General features: G+C 39.9%; 1 protein-coding gene across 9 annotated transcripts in view; it reads right to left on the bottom strand.

Moving 5' to 3' along the window:
• The window catches only part of DLG2 (discs large MAGUK scaffold protein 2), a 1,159,208-nt gene that overhangs the window by 42,695 nt on the left and 1,096,580 nt on the right, over positions 1-19,933 (bottom strand). For all 9 annotated transcript variants that reach the window (XM_040630955.1, XM_040630959.1, XM_008704379.2 and 6 more), the window contains one exon: positions 13,771-13,846. In XM_040630955.1, the coding sequence (XP_040486889.1) occupies positions 13,771-13,846 (76 nt within the window). The remainder of the gene's footprint in view (positions 1-13,770; positions 13,847-19,933) is intronic.

The raw sequence follows: 19,933 nt of genomic DNA, 5'->3' as shown, positions 1-19,933 counted from the left end.
TCAAGTACAGCTCATGAGGAGAGGATATCTTAGTTCTAATGTGAGAGATATGAGTAGCCCAAAGATTTTTCAATAGTTCTTTTTTTGGAGAAAGAAAAGTTGAACATTGCTTGCCAAACTTCAAATACAAGCTGATAAAAGTGCAGATTTTCACTTGGCGGGGATCTGAACTCCTCTAGGATTATAGAGTGTGCAGATAAAAACCATGAAAACACACACATACACCTCAAGGGAGTAAAAACACCTTCAAAACCCCCAACACTTCTGTTTAAGAATACCCTATTCCTCTCCCTCCCTCCCTTTCTCTTACACACACACACACACACACACACACACACACACACACCCTTCCTATTCACGTTGGCTGACACAGCCAAGCAGGTTCATTGTTATTTCTGTAGGAGACACCAGGGATCTCAGGGGGAGTCTGTCACTGTAACTGATGGTTACTTTAAAGCTGAAGAGAATGCTTCTTGTGGGAGGGAGGATTTTTTTTCCCTCAGCATCCACCAGAAACTTTGTAATCATCCTTGATTCCTTACTTGTGAATTTCTGTCACTTTTTCTTCATTCTTCCTCCCACTGTCCTGGTTCAAGAAGAATTTTTGCAGCTTGTTTGCACATACCATTCACATAACAATTGTGTTCTGCTTGTGAGAAAATGTATTTGCATCACATACAACAGTGCCAGGAAATAGCATCTAATAACATTATTACCCCTTATCCACTCTCATTGTAGGGGATGAAGAATGCAAATCCTAGTAGGAGATACTACATTTGACAGCAATATCCATTACTTGAAGACTCCAAAGAAGTGGGATACTAATACCTCCTCCATCAGGGGCTATTGTAGTGCTGAATGCAACCGTGCACGTATGGGCTTAGCCATGGTAAGTGTTCAATAAATGGTAAGTATTTTTTGTTCTATAAGCATTTATTGTTTTTGCCAAACACTATATTCAGGGCTCCAAAGGCAAAAGTGTCTGGTGCAAAGTGGGAAAAGGGACCCCCTCTGGGAAAAGGAATTGCAAAAGCTCACCTTCTCAGGTTGGCTCTTGCTGAATTGTATGTGGGATGAATTTTGCCCTCCAGGTGTGTCCCCTCTGCAGCAATATGGCTCAAATAAACATTGGGGACACAAAATGTGGGGCTCACAGTTTAAGCAAATCATTACCACAAAGTGTTATAATTGCTACGACGAAGGTGTATATAACAGGGCACTGAGGAGAGCCCAGCGAGGGCCACTGGGAAGCTGGAGAAGGCCCAGGGGCACCATTTTCAATGGGGTTTAAAGAACGAGTAGGAGACTGCCCATGGAGCTAGAATAGCAAAGCTCCGTTTGGGCAGAGGAAAGGCCTGCCCAACAGGGGGCGCAAAGCCACCTCTTTTCCACTCCACTCTTCCCCAGTCCTGCGAACTTCTCTGGATGGAGTGTAGGATTTAGGGGTGAAGGGGGTTCAGACAAACTGTGGGAAGATACTTGGGAGGTAGCTCTGGCCTGCACTGTGGACCCCTCAGTTACATGTGGTACTACTGAATGATTACTTCTATTCAAGAAGTAATCAAGCAATGCATGATCAGTATAAATTTTTGTACAGAAATCAGATGTAGAGTTCAGAACCATTTTTTATCACTGAATCAGCAACTTCAAGTACTTGGATTATAAATTTTAAAGAAGGAGAATTTTGCAGCTGACAGAGAAGCTGCAAAATCTACTCATCAAAGTGTTATGCATTTTCATCACAGGGAAGATCCTACTATTAAATGAAAAAAAAAAAAAAGCAAGCTTATTCCTTGGATCTCTCAGCCCACAGTAGATTAAAAATAGCATAATTCATTTTGGATGGGGGCTAGACAGTGGTGCTGCTCCAGGCTCATCTCTGCAGACTTTGCCAGGAGAGTACAGCTGAGCACCGCACGGTGAGGCAGGCAAGGAAAACTGTGGAGATTGGATTCAGTTCCAGAGGGCATCTGTAGTGTGGTAACTGAGCTCCTTGTTCATTAAGCAACTCCTAAGGGGTCCGAGCTGGTGGGGTGGGGGAGGGAAGGCGAGGAGTGAGTGCCAGCCTGGGACCTCCGCATTGGTTTTGCAGGGGACATCCCGGAGGCAAACAGCGGTGTGAAAATGGAGTCTTCACCTAACACCAAGCCCGTACAATTCAAAAGAAACTTCCACATCGCAGGCGCTACCAGGTTTACATAGCAGGTGAAGACTTAGCATTACTGAAGCATCACCAATTACGTTAGCACTGTGATTTTGAATTTTGTTGCTGTAATATAGAAATACTAAATATATATGGCATTTAATTTGTAAATTTATTTTAACATGATAGATGATAAGAGCTATAAGCATATGGTATTTGTACTTAATTTTGTTTCTATATATTTAGGAAGTATCATCATAAAAAGATTTAGTCAACATTAGGGGAGACCAGAAGGATTATTTTCTTTAAGATTTACTTATTTATTTTTAGAGCGAGAGTACAGGGGGAAGGACAGAGGGAGAGAATCTCAAGCAGACTCCCCACTGAGTGTAGAGTCTGACACCAGGCTCGATCTCACGACCCTAGATCATGACCCTGAGATCATGACCTGAGCCAAAATCAAGAGTCGGATGCTTAACTGACTGAGCCACTCAGGCAGTCCTGGATTATTTTCTTTAAAAGAGGCTCCTATGTAGTCCTCACCTAATAGGGTTGTTGTGAGGAATAAATGAGAAAAGTCCTTATAGTGTATTTAGCAAAATGCCTGGCTTATAAATACCTTCAGTAAATGATAGTTACATTGTTTTCACATTTTAGAAATAGTGATCAAAGTCAAATCCTGTATGTACCAAATGTGCACTTTGTCCTTTACTGAGAAGGGGGTAAACAACAGAAGTTTAGTCAGCTCTTGGGGATCACTTGGGGGAAAGGAGAGCTCTTTACTTTTAACAAAACAATGGTCTCATTTAGTAGCAATCATAAATTGGTGTATTTGTTTTCTTTTTTTTTTTTTTTTTGAAGTTTTTTACTTACGTATTCTCTCCACCTAGTGTGGGGCTTGAACTCACGACCCCAACATCAGGAGTCACATGCTCTTCCCACTGAGCCAGTCAGCATATTTATCCAAATCTTTCCCAGACCATTCAATGTTTGCCAAGAGCAAGGGCAAAGGCTCATGCTTCTTTGTTTTTCTCCTGTCCCTAGCATAATGGTGGTCATGAAAGACAGCTTGCACACCTTTGCTGAATAAACGAAATGGTATTCATGTACCTCCAAGGGACAGCCCTTGTCTATGTAACTGCGGACAGGCCACTCATGTCTCCCGCCCCTGCCTCCTCATCAGTGACGTGGATAATGTACCAAAGTGCTGTGCAAATATGAGGACAGATTAACTAATATTCATGAAGAATTTCTCAATCCCCAATGAGTCTTAGCTAATGTTGATCTATCACAACTCACTTTCTGCTTTTAACCTGGAAATCAGTCTAAAATTGGTTTCATTTTTTAAAAAATTTCTTTTAGCAACAGTTTTACTGATTCTGCCCTGGGTGGGTTTCCAGTTCAGTTCAGTGGTTAATTTAGTATCCTGCACAAACTGGTGCTGGTTTCTAACAACAGGTGTATGTATGCACCAGAAGGGAGGCTCTGGGACGACAGAGGCCGGGCCTTATTCATCCACGTCCCTACTCCGTAGCCAGAGGAGCATCCCATACACGGGGAAAACTCAAAATCTATTCATTGCAGTGAAAGGAGAATAACACTCAGATCAAGAGAACCTTCCTTTAAAGGCAGTAATAGATCGTTCAGTTCTCTAAGCTGCAGCAGAATCCATGTGGGCTGTACCTTCTAATTTACATAACTTTTCTCTCAATACGTCACCTTCTTTATTCTCACATTATTTAATTTAATAATTATTGATTGAATGCCATGAACTATTTTAGGCCTTAAATAAGTCACATTCCCTGCCTTTAAGGAACTTGCAGTCTACTCTCCAGATTTTATTATTATAGCTGAAACATCAGAGTGTCAGAAAGAGAAGCTACTGGCTCCAAATTACATCGTTAGAAAAGCTAAATACAGGATCCAGGACAGTTACATTTCAGAGTCTACTTTTTTTCCCCCCTAATGAAAGGGTAAAGTACTTAGGTATTTTTAATGAATATTAGGAACACAGCAGAAGCTGCTGTTGAAATGTTTCCGATATTACATGATCTGTCATTAAAAAACAATTTACTCACACGTAAACAGTGCACAGTTGAAAAGAGGCAAGATATACATACTATCTTTGCTTGCTAAGAGTCTAATCACCATAGTGAGGAAGTCAGATGACTGGGTAGTCACTCCTGCATCTTTATCTTTCGGTATTGATGTTTTAGCTTTCGGTGAGTTAAAAACTTCCGCAAAATGAAATACGGACAACCTAAGGTGCCACTCTGGGCCTTTTGCCTTAAAGAGTCAGGTTAAAGGAAGCTCTGTAGTGAAGCGGAATGGACTCATGATTAACTTTAAAGTAGAAATGGGTTTGAGCCAAATTCTCTGAATAATACTTAACATTCTGAATTAATAGCGGGAAGAAAATTTAACAAAAGCTTAGTGTTCTCATCTGGTGAAACTATACTTGATATTTATATAACCACAAATTATACATCTCCTATTTATATTACTTTAGCCCTAGTAGCATCACTAATTGAGTAGATAGAATTAGCTATGCTAATAACATCTAGAATGAGTTCATACATAAAAATGCCTTAAAGAATCAATTACTCTAGTTTGCTCATGCAATATGACATCACGCAGGGCCCAGCTCTGCCACTTACTAGCTCGACGGACTTGTAGACTTCAGTTTTCTCATTGTAAAAGGAGCGTATTAAGAATACATACCTCACAGGATTTTTGTAAAAAACAAATAAGCAATGCCTACTTAAAAACAAACAAACAAACAACCCGTAGACAATAAAGCAATCTACAGATGTTCAGAATAACTGGTGTACTGAATGAAATGCAGGGATTCTAGAATTTCCCATGGTAGCTACACAATATGGCAGAAAACTCAGAAATACTCCTGACTCACAGCAGTGGCAGGGGCAGGAGTTGGGGACTGAGTGAGATCAGTCCTGCTGCCACCTCCCCCTTCCTGCTTAACCTCAAGGTCAGCAAGCACAGAGTCAAAAGCTTACCCATTATGCAGATGGGTGTAGGGCAAAGTTGCAGGCAACTCTCCCTTCCTCTCATCCGTGCAAAAGGGGTGTTAGAATCTAAGGAATAGAGTACTTTGAGGAGGTTGCTCATTCTAGCCTTATACGGGGATGAGTTTGAGATAGGTGCATGTGTGGGTAGTGGTGGGGGGTGGTAGGCAGGGGGAGGAGATAGACTAATATTTCTAGGTACTTTATACACATTATCTCTTTTAATACAATCTCTAGTTTTACACATGAGGTAATTGAAGCTTAGACGTGTTATGGTAACTCTGGCAGAGTTGGTCAGTCTATCTGATATCAAATCTTTCGGCTATGCTTATGTCCCTCAAATTTCAGCAAGCCTAAAGAAACCCTTGGGGAGCTTGTTGAAATGCAGCTTTCCTATCCCCATCCCCAGAGGTTCTGATTCCAAAGGACTGAGGTTGAGCCTGGGCACATTCATTTTCAATAAGAGTCTTAGCTAATGTTGATGTCAGTGGTCCAAGTGACACACTTTTTTTTTTTTCTTCTGCTAAATATTTTCTGGTCTCTTCTTTCCTCTCCATAGGTACTCTATGGACCCGGGATGGCCTTCTTTGTGTCTCACCTGCATTATCAAAATGGACTCCTGCTTTCTAGGGTTGCCTTCTTTTGGAAATTGATTCTACACAGCCGCAGGGTGATCTGTGAAAACTTTAATCTAACTTCTGTTAAAATCCTCAACTGTAGACCCCTCTGAGAACCATCTTCAGAGAAACTACAAGTACTTCTTTATAGAGAACGATCTGTGTGCTCCTCACATGGTTCTCAAGGGACATGGGAGCTCAAGGTTTGGATAAATGTGATCATCACGTTCAAAAAAAAAAAATAGGATGAGTTAGCAGCTCTCCCCAGGATGGTCTAGGGACACTGAAGAATTCTCTGGACACAGCCATGTTTTTGTTCTTTATATAAAAAATGCTAATATGGTTAAAACCACACTGTATGCAGGATGGGGAAAGAATCAGAGGAGAAATCTGAGAGCTGGAAGACCAATAAGGAATCTGTTAGATGTTCTAGAGTAAGGAAGTGAAAATAAGCAACCTGAGGAGGTGCCTTTTCTGGGTGGATGAACTCTGAGGAGAAATGCTGCTTTCACGGAGTGGGGCAGTATGGTGCTCCTTCCACTCCACTTCCCTAAATCTCTGACTTACTCTTGGACATTTGAGCTCTTCACGGGGCTCCAGTCATCCGAAGACTAGCGCTATCAAGGAGGTTTCTTCTGAGGGTGGTAATGACCTTTCCCTTGGAACTCAAATGTCACTTTGAAGTTGTTACGAAAGCAATCCTTGTAACTCACCCCGGTGAAGCAAACATAATTCCTACTTGCTAACAAAGCACTCACTGTCAAGTCACTTTTTTGATAAATGATACAATGGCAGGCTCTGCTGCTAAGTCTGTGTCCCAGAAAAATGATTCTCAGTGTCTTTATCTGTACATGACATAGTAGGAATCAATGGTCATATGGAAACTTCCAAGAATATATGAAGCAGAACGGAGATTTCTCAGTGCTAGCTCCAGTTTGATTCAGGGAGGCTGCCATGATCCTATCACCATAGCTCCGTCTCTGTCCCATGCCCTCTCTCACGGTCAATATCCCCTCTTAAAGGAAGCTCAAGGCTTGGGAAAATAAAACAGAATAATATTAGGAACCACTAGGTCAGATATCCAGGATGACAGTCCTCTCTCAGATCTCTTTAGTAATCGTTTCCTATTTTTCTTTTCTTTTGCCATTGTTTTAAGTTCAGATTTTCAAAATCTCACATCCAGAACGCTGTGATAGCTTTCTCAAACATTTCCCAATCAGTCTTTCTCACAGTTACCAGATTGATCTCTTGGAAATCTACTTCTGATCATTCACTTTCCTTTCCTCCAAGAAGGGAGGATTGAGCAGACAGAATGTTTCTGGTGGACACCATGCTAGGTACTAGGGGCACAGATGAGTAAGTCTGGACCTTTGCCAGGGAGTGACATTTGGGCAGCAACACAAGTACATTCAGCGCGCAAGTCCAGGGGAAATCACTAGGTTGGGTTTGGTTGCAACCATTAAAATTCTTCTGTCTACAGGATAAAGTCCAGGTTTCCTAGAAAATTTAAGGCACCAGAACTGATTTGAGTATAACTTTCCACTTCTGAGTCCTTTTATTCCCCTTCATAAATTGTTGCTTGCAATGAATGTAAACAATGTTTTCCCTCTTAAGTATCCTGTATCCTATTCCTATCCCATTGTCTGCCCTCTTACAAATTTTACTAATACTTCAAGGTCCCCTCACTCCACCCTCCAAATTCAAATTCTCCCAGCTTCCAAGCCAAAATCTCCTCCTCTGAACTGCAGAGCAAGTTTCTTGTCCCTTTTGTTTAGTATTAATCAGTTGTTCCCTATGGGGACTCCTTCTCTCCCCTAGTATCCCTGCTTCTTCAGGGCAGTGACTACATCTTATTCGGCTTGGTCCACATTGCCTGGCAAACTGCTTGTACTGGCATCTAATAAAGGGTTATTGAATGAGTAAATGAACACATTTACCAAGACTTATCCCTCTGGCAGGCCACAATTAGAGGAAGTGTGCAGCTCCAAGCTCACTTCAGAGTTCTCACCCAGAAAGATGTACATCATTGAGGAAACCAGCTCTGTCTCTCAGGATTTAAGCTTATGCCCAAGTCAGTTTTTGACAAAGCTGAACCCAATTCAGTATACTTCTTCATTTTTCTTAAAATGCACCAAGTGACATGGTTTTAATAGGAAGAGGGCGTGCTGTAGTAAACAGATTATGGGCTTTGGAATCAGTCAGACATGGGTTCAGATTTCTTTGCCTCTCTAAGCCTTAGTTTCTTTCTTTCTTCCTTCTTTTTTTTTTTTAAAGATTTTATTTATTATTTATTTATTTATTTATTAGAGGGAGAGAGAGAGAGCAAGGGAATGCACACAAGCAGTGGAGAGTTGCAGAGGGGGAGGGAGAGGCAGGGGCAAAGAATCTCAAGCAGACTCTGTGCTGAGTGCGGGGCCAATGCAGGGCTTGATCTTGATCTCACAATCCCGAGATCACAACCTGAGCTGAAACCAAGAGTCAGAGGCTTAATCGACTGAACCACACAGGCGCCCCAACCTTAGTTTCCTCAAATCTGTAAAAAGGGAACAAATAACTTCCCTTCACATTTTGTTGTGGGTATTAGAGATTATGTGAGCTGAGTTTTTGCAATGAACATTCTTACTACTTCGAAAACATCTATCACCTCGGTTTTGTACCAGCCTGTGACTAAATAGCACTAGTTATTTACTTATAACCTCCTTTACTTTAGAAAGGATTTACGGTGCAAAGGAGGCACTTACACATTGCACATGGTTGGCATTTAGTAAGAATATCGATACTCTCATACTCTTTCAGATGTATCTTTCCCTTCTTTAAATTATAGGGATTTTAAAATAAAATGAAACAAAATTTAGCATAAATCACTAAATATGCATTGAATTTCAATGGAGAACAGCTCGATTGTGAAGCTCATACAATTTCCTAAATGTCTCAATAAGTAATAGAATGGTTGATTATGAAATTGATGAAAAAAGTTAAAAGACCAATGAAAGAAATTAAGGGAGTGATTAAGTTTTCACCAGAGGCCAGTTTGAGTGGAGACTCCTTAGGAATTAACTGACATTCTCAGGGAAGCCTGCCTGCATTGGGATCTGGGAAACTGAGATAGTTCTCAAGGAGACCCATCCAAACAGATGGCCGCCTTGAGCTTAGGGGTCTGGGTAGGCTGGAATTATGTGGGTTACTGACACAATTGTCCACTTGCCCTTTGCATGTGTAGACACAAACTTTGTGAAGGCATGTGCAGTGGACAAAAAGCCTGGGCACTTCATTTGTAGCAACTGAGTACTTTCAAACAGAGAGCCTTAGACTTCCTCCTAGATGTTCTCAAAATTCAGTGAGCTTCAAAGCTCAAACCAGGCTTTCCATACAAGCTGCCTGACCTCCCAGACCTTCCTGGTCAGCCCCATTTGCTCCAACCACCACTACACCAACCACACCATCCATCTGGTGTCCCTGGTCTACTTGGCCTCACTCTAACATGCCTACAGTTTCCAACTTCATGTTCATGCTCTATCCTGTATGTGGCACACTCCTACTCAGACTTCAAGATCTTGGTTGAGTACCACCTTCTTCTGGAAGCTTTCTTTCTCTCTTACCCAAGGCATGATTAGTAACTGTCCTTCTGACTTCCAACAAAATATAGTATGAAGAAATGGACATTCTGCTGTCGAAATGTTCTGAGTACAAACCTGACACCTGTACCTATTAGCTGTGTGATCTTAGGTAAACTAGCTCATCTTCTTGAGGCCCAGTATCCTGACACTTCAGATAAAGACTGTGAGCTCCCTAAATTTATGAGGATCATCAGTGATGCTGTATTGCTAGGCTTTCTTCTATTTCTCTTTGCGAGCTCCTTGAAATGAGAGACCTTGCCTTTTTAATTACTTTGTTATCCCTCCAAGGCAACTAGCACAATGCCCGCTGCTTTATAGCATTCAGTATTTTTAAATCAATGGACAGTTCTGGAAAAATAACTCAAGCACTGATAGGTCAGTTGAAGTCTAAGTTCTTCTATGAAGTGCTTTCTGGCCATTCCTACACCCATTAATTTGAATTTTCATGGTATACATATTTCTAATAAGGCCATTGTCACCACCTGCTTCATCCATACTAACTGATTTTAAGCTTCTCCAGGGCAGCAACCATGGCTTTCCCTTTGAACTCATGTTTCACAATGTGTAAATGCCAGCTGATGATAAAGTCCTTTCAAATATCCCACTCTCTTTCTGATTCCAAGTAGTTTTCTTTCTCAGTGTTTTTTTTGAAAGATTTTATTTATTTATTGGGGGGGGGGCACAAGCAGGGAGAGTGGGAGAGGGAGAGGCAGACTCCCACTGAGTAAGGAGCCCGATGCCAGGCTTGATCCCAGGACCCTGGGATCATAACCTAAGCCAAAGGCAGACACTTAACCAACTGAGCCACCCGGGTGCCCCTTTGTCCTCAGTTTACGTTGAGTTTATCCCTAGGTCCCAGACAGGCTTCTGTAACAATAACTAAGTTCTGTAGTCCATGTCCTTGGGTCAAGGTGAGTGGCTTTTCCTGACCCAACTTCTCAACTCTCCCCACAGTGAGTCTCTCTCTTTCTTCAGCACATTTTCTCTTAATCGTCTTTTATTTTCTACCCTCGGCAAGAGTCTTCTTATTAATGTATTTTTTTCATGGGGATTTGGAAAACTTTGATTTATTATTTCTTAATTCATAGGCTCTTGAAGAATTACTGCTGGAAGGCACCTTAAAAATCATTGAACCTAGGGAACCTCAAACAGAGAACTATTCTCAACATTGTGCTAGGCACGGATAGTCAATCATGGAATTTTTTTTCCTCCTGCTGAGATCATACATGATCTCAGAATCATTTTCAACACAATATTCCATGTAGAAATTATCAGTCCACAAGAAACTATCAATCCACCATCACAATCAATCCATCATATAGGTAGTGAAACTTGCCTGACATCCTTGATGTAGTTCAAAGCTGCTATTTTGCTAATGAGGCCCGAAGAGCAGTGGTGACTTAATAATGAACTCAAACTAGAACCTAAGTTACTTGACCCTCATGACTGTTGGTCCAGGGTTTCCCTTTTCACACAGTCACCCGTCCTCCTTCAATAGTCATTCAAGTCCTAGAATTTATATCCTATTTTTTGGCATTACCTAATAGTATTTAACAATATGATTAAAAAGCATAATACACATGTCTTAGCCTTATCAAAAAGACATCTGGGCCCTCACAGATGTTATAAGCTTTGAAGACAAGGGCCTGTTTTACACTTTGTATCTTTCACAAGTTCTAGCCCTGTGTCTGGCACATGGCAGGTATTCAAGAAAAATTTTCTGATACGTTCCATTATGTGTATGAAACAAACAGGGGCTCTATCCTTAAATTCTCACTAAGAATCAGTGAAAAATCCTGCTTCCTTGCTTATAAATAGTATTTATTTGAAAGGACTCCATGCATGATGACACATACCCTCCCTTTTTTTTTTAAGAGGGACACCTTATGTTTAAATAAATTCCCGTTTCACCCGAATGTTTTAGGGGAATGAAATTATTGTATCAATGACTGGGCTGCCCTGTGACACTTCTATTTCAAAATACAAGGGGCAGTGTTGTGGTTTGGGGCTCAAAAGTCCTGAGAAATGACAGCCTTTCTTCTTTTTGTTTTTCATGGTGACATCTATTGACCATAATCTGTGGTTCTGTGTGATGCTCACAAGACAGAATTGTTAGGACAGAAAGATAAAGGCAAGGAGATGAAGAAAAAGCACAGGAAGAGAGAGCGTAGGTAGGGGGCAGCATTTTACAATACAGCAATGAGATACTTGTTTTATTACTTAAAAATAGATTTTAAAAGCTGTACAAGCCACAGCTGACATCATACTTAATGGTGAAAGATTGAATGCTTTCCCCATAAAGTCAGGAACAAGACAAGAATGGCTGCTCTTGCCACTTCTATCCAGTATTGATCTGGAGGCTCTAGCCAGGTCAATCAGGCATGACAAAGAAATAAAGTGTCATCCAGATTGAAAAGGAAGAAGTAAAACTCTCTTTTTAGGCATGATGATATTGTATGTAGGAAGTGCTAAGGAATCTACGAAAAAAATTATCAGAACTAATAAATAGGTTCAGCAAGGTAGGAGGATATGATTGATATAAAAACTATTTACATTCCTATAAACTTGAAATGAACAGAATAAAAATGAAACTGAGAAGATAATTCACATGCAAAAAAAAGAAGACATTGGAATCCTACCTCATATCATATACACAAAACTAACTCAAAATGGATCAAACACTTAAATGGAAGAGCTAAAACTATAAAATTCTTAGAAGAATATATGGATGTAAATCTTCATGACCTTGGATTAGGTAATGGTTTCTTTTGTATGACACCAAAAACACAAGTAACAAAAGAAAAAATAGGTAGACTGGACTTTATCAAAATTAAAAACTTTTGTGCATCAAAGGACACTAGCAAGAGACTGAAAAGACAACCTACAGAATGATAGAAAATAACTGGAAAGCATACATTTGATAAGATATTAATTTTCAGAATATATAAAGAATTTCTACAATTCAACAATAACAAAAAAGCCCAATTTAAAAATGAGCAAAGGATCTGAATAGACATTTCTCCAAAGAGGGTATAGAAATGGCCAATTAGCACATGAAAAAAATGCTGCACACCAAGAGTCATGAGGGAAATGTCAATTGCAACTACAATGAGATACCACTTCAGACCAAATAAGCAGAAAGACATATAATAACAAGTGTTGGTGAGAATGTGGAGACACTGGAACTCTCATACACTGATGGTGGGAATATAAACAGGTACAATCACCTTGGAAAACAGTCTGGAAGTTCCTCAAAACATTAAACATGGAGTTATCATAAGACCCTGAAATTCTACTCCTAGGTATATACCCAATGGAAGTAAGAACACTTGTCCACACAAAAATATATACACAAATGTTCCCTGCAGCATTATCCATAATAGCCAAAAAGTGGAAAGAACCCAGATATCCATCACCTGGTGAACGGATAAATTAAGTGAGATGTATCTTTACGATGGGATATTATTTGGCAATGAAAAAAAATAAAAGTACTTATATATGCCACACTATCTGTGCATGAGAACATTATGTGAAGTGAAAGGAGCAGTCACAAAAGACCACATAGTATATAATCCCATGTATATAAAATATCCAGAATAGGCAAATCTATAGACAAAATAGATTAGTAGTTGCCTAGGGCTGGGTAGGGTGGAGGTGGGGGTGAGGCTGGGGGGCAATGGGAAGTGATGGCTACAGGGTTTCTTCATGGGGTGATCAAATGTTCTCAAATTGATTATAGGGATGACTGTCTAACTAAATATATTAAAAACCTCTGGATGGCATACTTTAAATTAGTGACTTGTATGGTATGTGAATTTTATCTCATTAAAGCTGTTATTAAAATAGATACATGTGCACATAATACTTTAATTTTGGTGATTAAATTTCACTTGTCAGTTCTCTTCTATGTCTGTCACAACAATCCATGTATTCACTTAGATGACCCACACATGTATTTCCATGACAACTGTCTTAGCTTTATAATATGTAACAGACTACACATATTTGTGAAGAACAGGTAGGTATTTTTTATAAAATCCATCCTTTTCGAACAATTAATTTAAAAGAAAAAAATTAAAAAATGAAAACACTAAACTATCTTTTCTCTTCTTCAGTGTAATCACTACATCACCTTCATCAACACATCATTTCTGTGGACCACTGGCAGGTTTACCCCCAGTATTTAATATATTTACCACAAATCTATTTCATCAGAGAATACATGATTACTTTTAGCAGTACATTTATAACAGTACTCTACTGTCTGGTAGCTCCATAATTTCTTTGTTACTGAAAGCCTAAATGTTAATTATAGTTAAACCCTTGGCAGCCAAGAGAACTTAATATTTCAGTTATTTTGTACCTACCCCTTTTGAATCAATCACTCCAGGTTTCGCATTAAACTTCACTGTCTTCAATCGGGCACGCTCCTTTCTTTCCACCCTAAAGAAAATTGAAAATACAGAGTTGATCACACAGCAAGGCATTTATGAGTAAGTTCCTTACTAAATGAAGAATATCTCTTCTTATCCTACAGCTCAAATACAATACATTCTAAAGTACTCCCGTTTCTTTGTTTGGTAAAAAAAAGTCTTGGTATATTGTCTCTAAGAGGCTAACACATCCCTTGAAACTTCTGTGTGATGTCTACTGAATCACAGTGATTGGAAGAAACAAAAAAGGAGAAAAACTAATATTAGTTACTTAAATGCCTGAATAAATCAACCAAAAATCTATTATAAGAAATCACAGTCCACAGAGATGAACACTTAAGTGGAGACTAAATAAACTTCTTTCTTTTCCTTTGTTCACCTGTGCACACTTCATCTCTCCTACTCTTTTCTTTTGGTTTCCTTTTTCTTCCCTTCCCTTAGCAACACTACAGTATTTACCTTGACCTCAAAACCAAACAGGTTATGGGTAATCTTGAATTTTTTCCTTTTCCCCAGTCCTGTTCTCCTGTCATCTCTGCAGATTTCATCATTGTACCTGACACTTCATTCATTCATCAAAAACTCATCGAGTGCCTATCATGTATCAAGCTAGGAGTTGGGGAACAAAGAAAAAAAAATTAAAAAGCATGACTGCAATAAACACCCAGGAATGTGCTCCCGGTAGGAACAAAGACATAAAGAGACTGATAATGCTGTAGTAAGACTGTTGACAGCAATGGGGGAGGGGCATCTATCTCATTGGAGGATGAGAAGGAGGGGGTAGAAAGCATTGGGGTGGGCTTCCTGGAGGAGGTGTCAATTTATGTGAAACTTGAAGGACAAGAAAGAGCTTGCTGGCAGGAAAAGTTCAGGGAGAATTTCTCAGACAGAAGGAACAACACATACTATGAGGATATAAGCAAGTGAAAGATTGTGGAAGATTCTGGTATGGGGTATATACAGGATGGGATGTACGACAGTGAGGTGGTGAGGTTTCCTTATAAAAGATACCCATCCACACTAGGGACTCGGGCTTTTTCCTTGGGGAATCTTCATGAGTTATGAGAGGACATAAAGCAGAGAAATGACCAAATGGGTTAGCATTGGAATAAATGACCATGGTGGAGGAGGAAGATAGGCTGGAAGAGAGAAGGGACAGTGGGAAGCAGGAGGCCTGCTGAGAAGCTACTGCCACAATCCTGGCCAGAAATGATAATGAGGTAGAAGGGAGGGAAGGGTTTAAGGAACAGTAGTAAACTAAAATTGGTAGGACTTGTGCCTGTTTGAAGGATGGGGTTGAAAGAGGTAAAGAGAAGCTAAGTATATCCTTGACTTTTGTTTGTTTGTTTGAGCCTTTCGAATTAGACATGATCACTCCTTCCTCTAAGACACTACAGTACTTATTTGTATCTTCATGTTGTATTATCTCTTGTTTCCTTGTGTTTATTTTCCCAGCGCACATACAAAGCTGTATATTCCTTGAGGGCGAACCCATATGTCACTCTGCAGCACCCTGGAGCAAATCCTCAACAAACTGCTGTTAACTAAAATAATCTTCCATGCCTTGTTTTGACTTGATTATTTGCTTAAATATGGCCAATTCTAATTTCAAAAATGGGGAAAGAAAAGAGAGAAGAAAAACCCCAAATCTACAGAAATTAATGGTTTATAAAATCTAAGCTATTCATAGATCAATAATTAACAACATATTGCTTTTTAACTGAGAGCTCTTTTGTGTTCCCAGTTGAAACACCGTGCAGATCGGGGTTTCTATAGTTACAGAAACAGAGTTCCAGAATATATTTCAGTGCAAGAGGAGAATATTGGAGTGGAAACAGCTGAACAAAAATTTTCATATCTAACCTCAGATATTAAAGCAATATGTTCCACTGAGAGTTTCTACAGACCACAGTTGGGAAGAGCACAAGGAAGACTTCAGAAAAAAGGTAAGCTGCCAAGTGGAAAGATGCTCACTCAGAAAATGCCTGTTCTGAGCAACTTTAGCTTTTCCCGGTTTTAATTCAAGTGCAAATGTTAATTCATATTCATCTCTTTGGATCCTTCTAAAACCGTTCTTACAGCCCTGACTTTATCCTGGCTTCTTTGCATTAACCAGGATAATTATGGGAAACACTAGTACATCAGATGATGCCAAAATGACATGCAGAGGACACATGGTTATTTGATCAGACTATGCAAAAAATTGTGCACGGACCCACAGAACTCACAGGGCTCCATACATGTATTAGGCTGAAGTCAGGATTCTAAGAACAGTTTGGACAGAACATTCTAATTTTTACCCCCTGGTTTCTAAGCTCACCCTTTTCAGATTTCTTAAGAAATGTCCCTATTAGGCTATCTTTACTGATTCATCCCTTAAATCTTAAGAGGATTTCAGAGAATGTTAAGTCAGATGGACACACACACACACACGCCTATTATCTGCTATGGTTTATTAATCTTCAAACAGGCAATAGAAAAAACCATTTTTAAAGTGTTATTGTAGGTGGCATGGTTTTGGCTCACTCATGAAGGAAGTTGGAAAGTTTTGCTTTCTCTTGGGGTTGGAAGTTTCATTAATGATCATGATGATACTACAAGTGTTGGCTGAAGTTTTTACACATAATTACTAGTAAAAAATTCCTTTACACTTACAACGTCTCATTTGGTTCTCACAATAACCAAGTGATGTAGGTATTACTGACCCCATTTTATGGCTGGGAAAGCTGAGACTTGAAGCTTGCCAAGTTTATAAAGTGGTAGAAATAGGGCCTGAACACACAGCTACTAAAAGCTAACCTGAGTGTCTGTTCACATCTACTCAGTTTGGGAAACAGCGTTCAAGACCTTCCATGTTTCTCTTTTGCAGTGGGAATTCTCACCATAAATGAGATTTTGGATGAGTCATACACAGTTTTAAGGCCAATACAGTTCTTCAGAAATCTGCATTAAGTTTTTCACAAATGATAACCAACATTCTCCCTTGCATGCCCATATCCCAAATGTCCTGAATTAAATAAACCATAACCTAATCACTTACATAACACCATACCATAACAGGCTGGGCTTTATATATATATATATATTTTAAGAGTGTGAGAGCTGGGGAGAGGGGGAGGAGGGCAGAAGGAGAGGAAGAGAGAGAGAATCCTAAGCAGACTCCACGTCCATTGTGGAGTCCAATGCAGGGCTTGATCTCGTAACCCTGAGATCATGACCTGAGCTGAAATCAAGAGTCGGATGCTTAACCAAATGAGCTACCCAGAGGCCCCTGTGCTTTAAAATTTAGAATAAATTTTAACACTGAAATTTAGGTTAGCTAAATGACTACATGCAGCACTATAAATATTTAATCATGTCATAAATATTGAATTAATTTCTCTCCTTGGCAGTCTTTTTGCATTCACTGTAACCCCATCATAGTTTTGCTTTCCCATCACAGAGGCCCATGTCAATTACCTCTCTCAGTGGTAGGTGGCTGTGTCTTATGTTCTCTCCTACCTACCTCAGCCCCTTCCTCTCTTCTAGTGCTTCTTGGGATGCAGGTGGATGGTTTACTGCTCAAATGAAGAGTTAGGGCTGGGAAATAGGGCTCTAAATAATGGTGTGTTCTTTCAAGCACTAAAAGCTCAAATACAAAGAAAAGAAAATACCCATCATTTGAGTGTGTACAAAGTATTCAATGTTGTTCTAAGCACTTTGCCTATATTATCAATAACTGCACAATGATCCAGGGCTTAAGATGGAGCTGGGCATATAGTAGGTGCTTAATGAATCTTTGTTTAATAAATGAACAAATGAATGAGCAAATGCATGAATAAACCCTCAAGCAGCATTCTTGTGAAAATTGAGGCTCAAGAGTTAAGTGACTTGCCCTCAAGCAGTGTTTTTAATAAAACATTATTTACCAGTTCATGACTTTTTCACTTGGTAAGAATCTACAAAAGTTTAAAGTTTAGCATCACCTTCTCTAATTATGTTACTAAGTAAGACTCTTTTGTCAGAAATAGATGATATTAAAGCCCACAGGTCTTTACCTAAGGAAATGGTGGACCACCTGTATAGAAAGACTGAATTGAGATGAGAAATACTGTCTTACTTCTCTCACACTCAAGAGGCAAGCAATTAATTAGATTGTTTAAGCAGAAATAATATTCTCCACCCTAGTTTGGTCACTGACCAAAATGCTGAAAATATAAACTGGATGGCAAAATCTGAGCAATCAATTCTGACAGCTAGCATCTCCAGGGAGTACCAAATGGTCATGCTTCAATGAGCCCAACTGTCTCCCTCTGCCCTCTCACCCATTTCCCATCTGGCATTTTCAGGTCCTGGCCAAACACATAATGAGGTCAGGCTTGGAGCACTGGATGGTGGGAGCATCATTTGGTGCTGGTGTTCCTGCACCCGTGCTCTACAAGGATGGAAATGCCATCCATGTGACTGGCCATAGACTCTGTGTGAAGGCTAGGTGAGTAAACCTTAATGCGATGCTAGCTACAAACCTGTCATCTGAGAGCCCAGGTGACCATCACTATGGGGCAATGAATAAAGACTCAGATTAAGAGACTGTTGAACAAATCATATCTTGGCCACTCATAAAAACTACATAGTCTCAGGCAACAGTGATTCTATTCTAAGAGCCCAGGTTTTGAAATCATACAAGTCTGGGTTTGAATCCTGCATCTGCCACTTACTAGCTCTGTGACTTAGGGAAGGTCATTCAGCGTCTTAGGATCTCAGGATTTATGTCAGTAAGCTTAGAGTACTGACACAGACTTCAAAAAATTACGGTGAATGTTAAATAAGATAATATAAAAATTGTTTAGCCCAGTGTCTGATACATATTAAGAACTCTTAATTGATAATTCTAGTACACTCTTGGTAGAGTGTAAAGCCATCTGGTCTTGCTATCAGAGACACTTGGGTTCAGCCAGTGGTTAGCTGTGCCTCCTTGGGCAACAGACCCTCAGTTTCCTTATGAGGCTTTTGTGAAGATGAAATGAAATTGTGTATCTGAAAGCACTTGGCACCATACGTGGTTTGTGTGATCATCAGATGGAATTCGTCCTTCTGTCTGCTTGACCCTGGTATGGACTCAATGTGTTGTCCCTCATGAATGGATTAGTGCCCTTATAAGAAGAGGCATGAGAAATGATCTCTCTTTTAGCCATGTGAGGGTACAGCAAGCAAGCTATTCACAAACCAGGAAGAGGGCCCTCACTGGAAACCCACATAATCAGTGCCTTTTAATTTGGACTCTCTAGGCCTTTAGAACTGTGAGAAATGAATGTCTGTTGTTAAGAGTACCCAGTCTATGGTATTTTGTTATGGCAGCCCAAGCTGACTAGGACAGTACCTTTGGTTAGAAAGAGCCCTCATTAACCTAATAACAGTGTAGCTGTGCCTTAGTCACATGTTTAGTCCCACAAACATGTGATTCCAGTTGGGCTCCAGTGACCCAATGACAGTGCTTGGCACACAGACACTGCTCAAACAATGCTTGCTGATTTAAATTTTGCCAAGTCTTATTTTTGTAACTTTGTGGGGAAGGACTGCATATAAGTTAAAAGTATCAGTTCTGTTGGGGCGCCTGGGTGGCTCAGTCAGTTAAGTGGCCAACTCTTGATTTTGGCTCAGGTCATGATCTCAGGGTTGGGAGACTGAGCCCCACGTCAGGCTCCATGATGAGCGTGGAGCCTGCTTAAGATTCTCTCTCTCCCTCTCCCTCTGTCTTTCCCCTCCTCTCTTTTCCTCTCTCCTTAAAAATAAAGAAGAGTATCAATTTTGTAGCCTGGATTCAAAACCTGGTTCTGCCACTTACTATTTGGGCAATATCAGGTAACGTAATTAACCTTTCTATGCCTCAACCTCCTGATTTGTAAAATGGAGATAATGATAATCTAATAGTAAATCATATTTGTACCAACTCCCACTTATTTTGAGCTAGAGTTGTAAGATGCTAAATGTAGTGTGAAATGAGAAAGCCTTGCAGTAAGAACTCTTTGTGGGGTAGGATTATAAATGATTTTTATTTCTTCTTTTTACTTTTCAAAAATTTCCCACTTTCCTACAGTGAAATGTGTTTGTGTTACTT

This window comes from Ursus maritimus, unplaced genomic scaffold (assembly GCF_017311325.1).
Source record: "Ursus maritimus isolate PB19 unplaced genomic scaffold, ASM1731132v1 scaffold_16, whole genome shotgun sequence".
In the NCBI taxonomy this organism is placed as follows: domain Eukaryota; kingdom Metazoa; phylum Chordata; class Mammalia; order Carnivora; family Ursidae; genus Ursus; species Ursus maritimus.
This window is presented reverse-complemented; position numbering and strand designations above follow the sequence as displayed.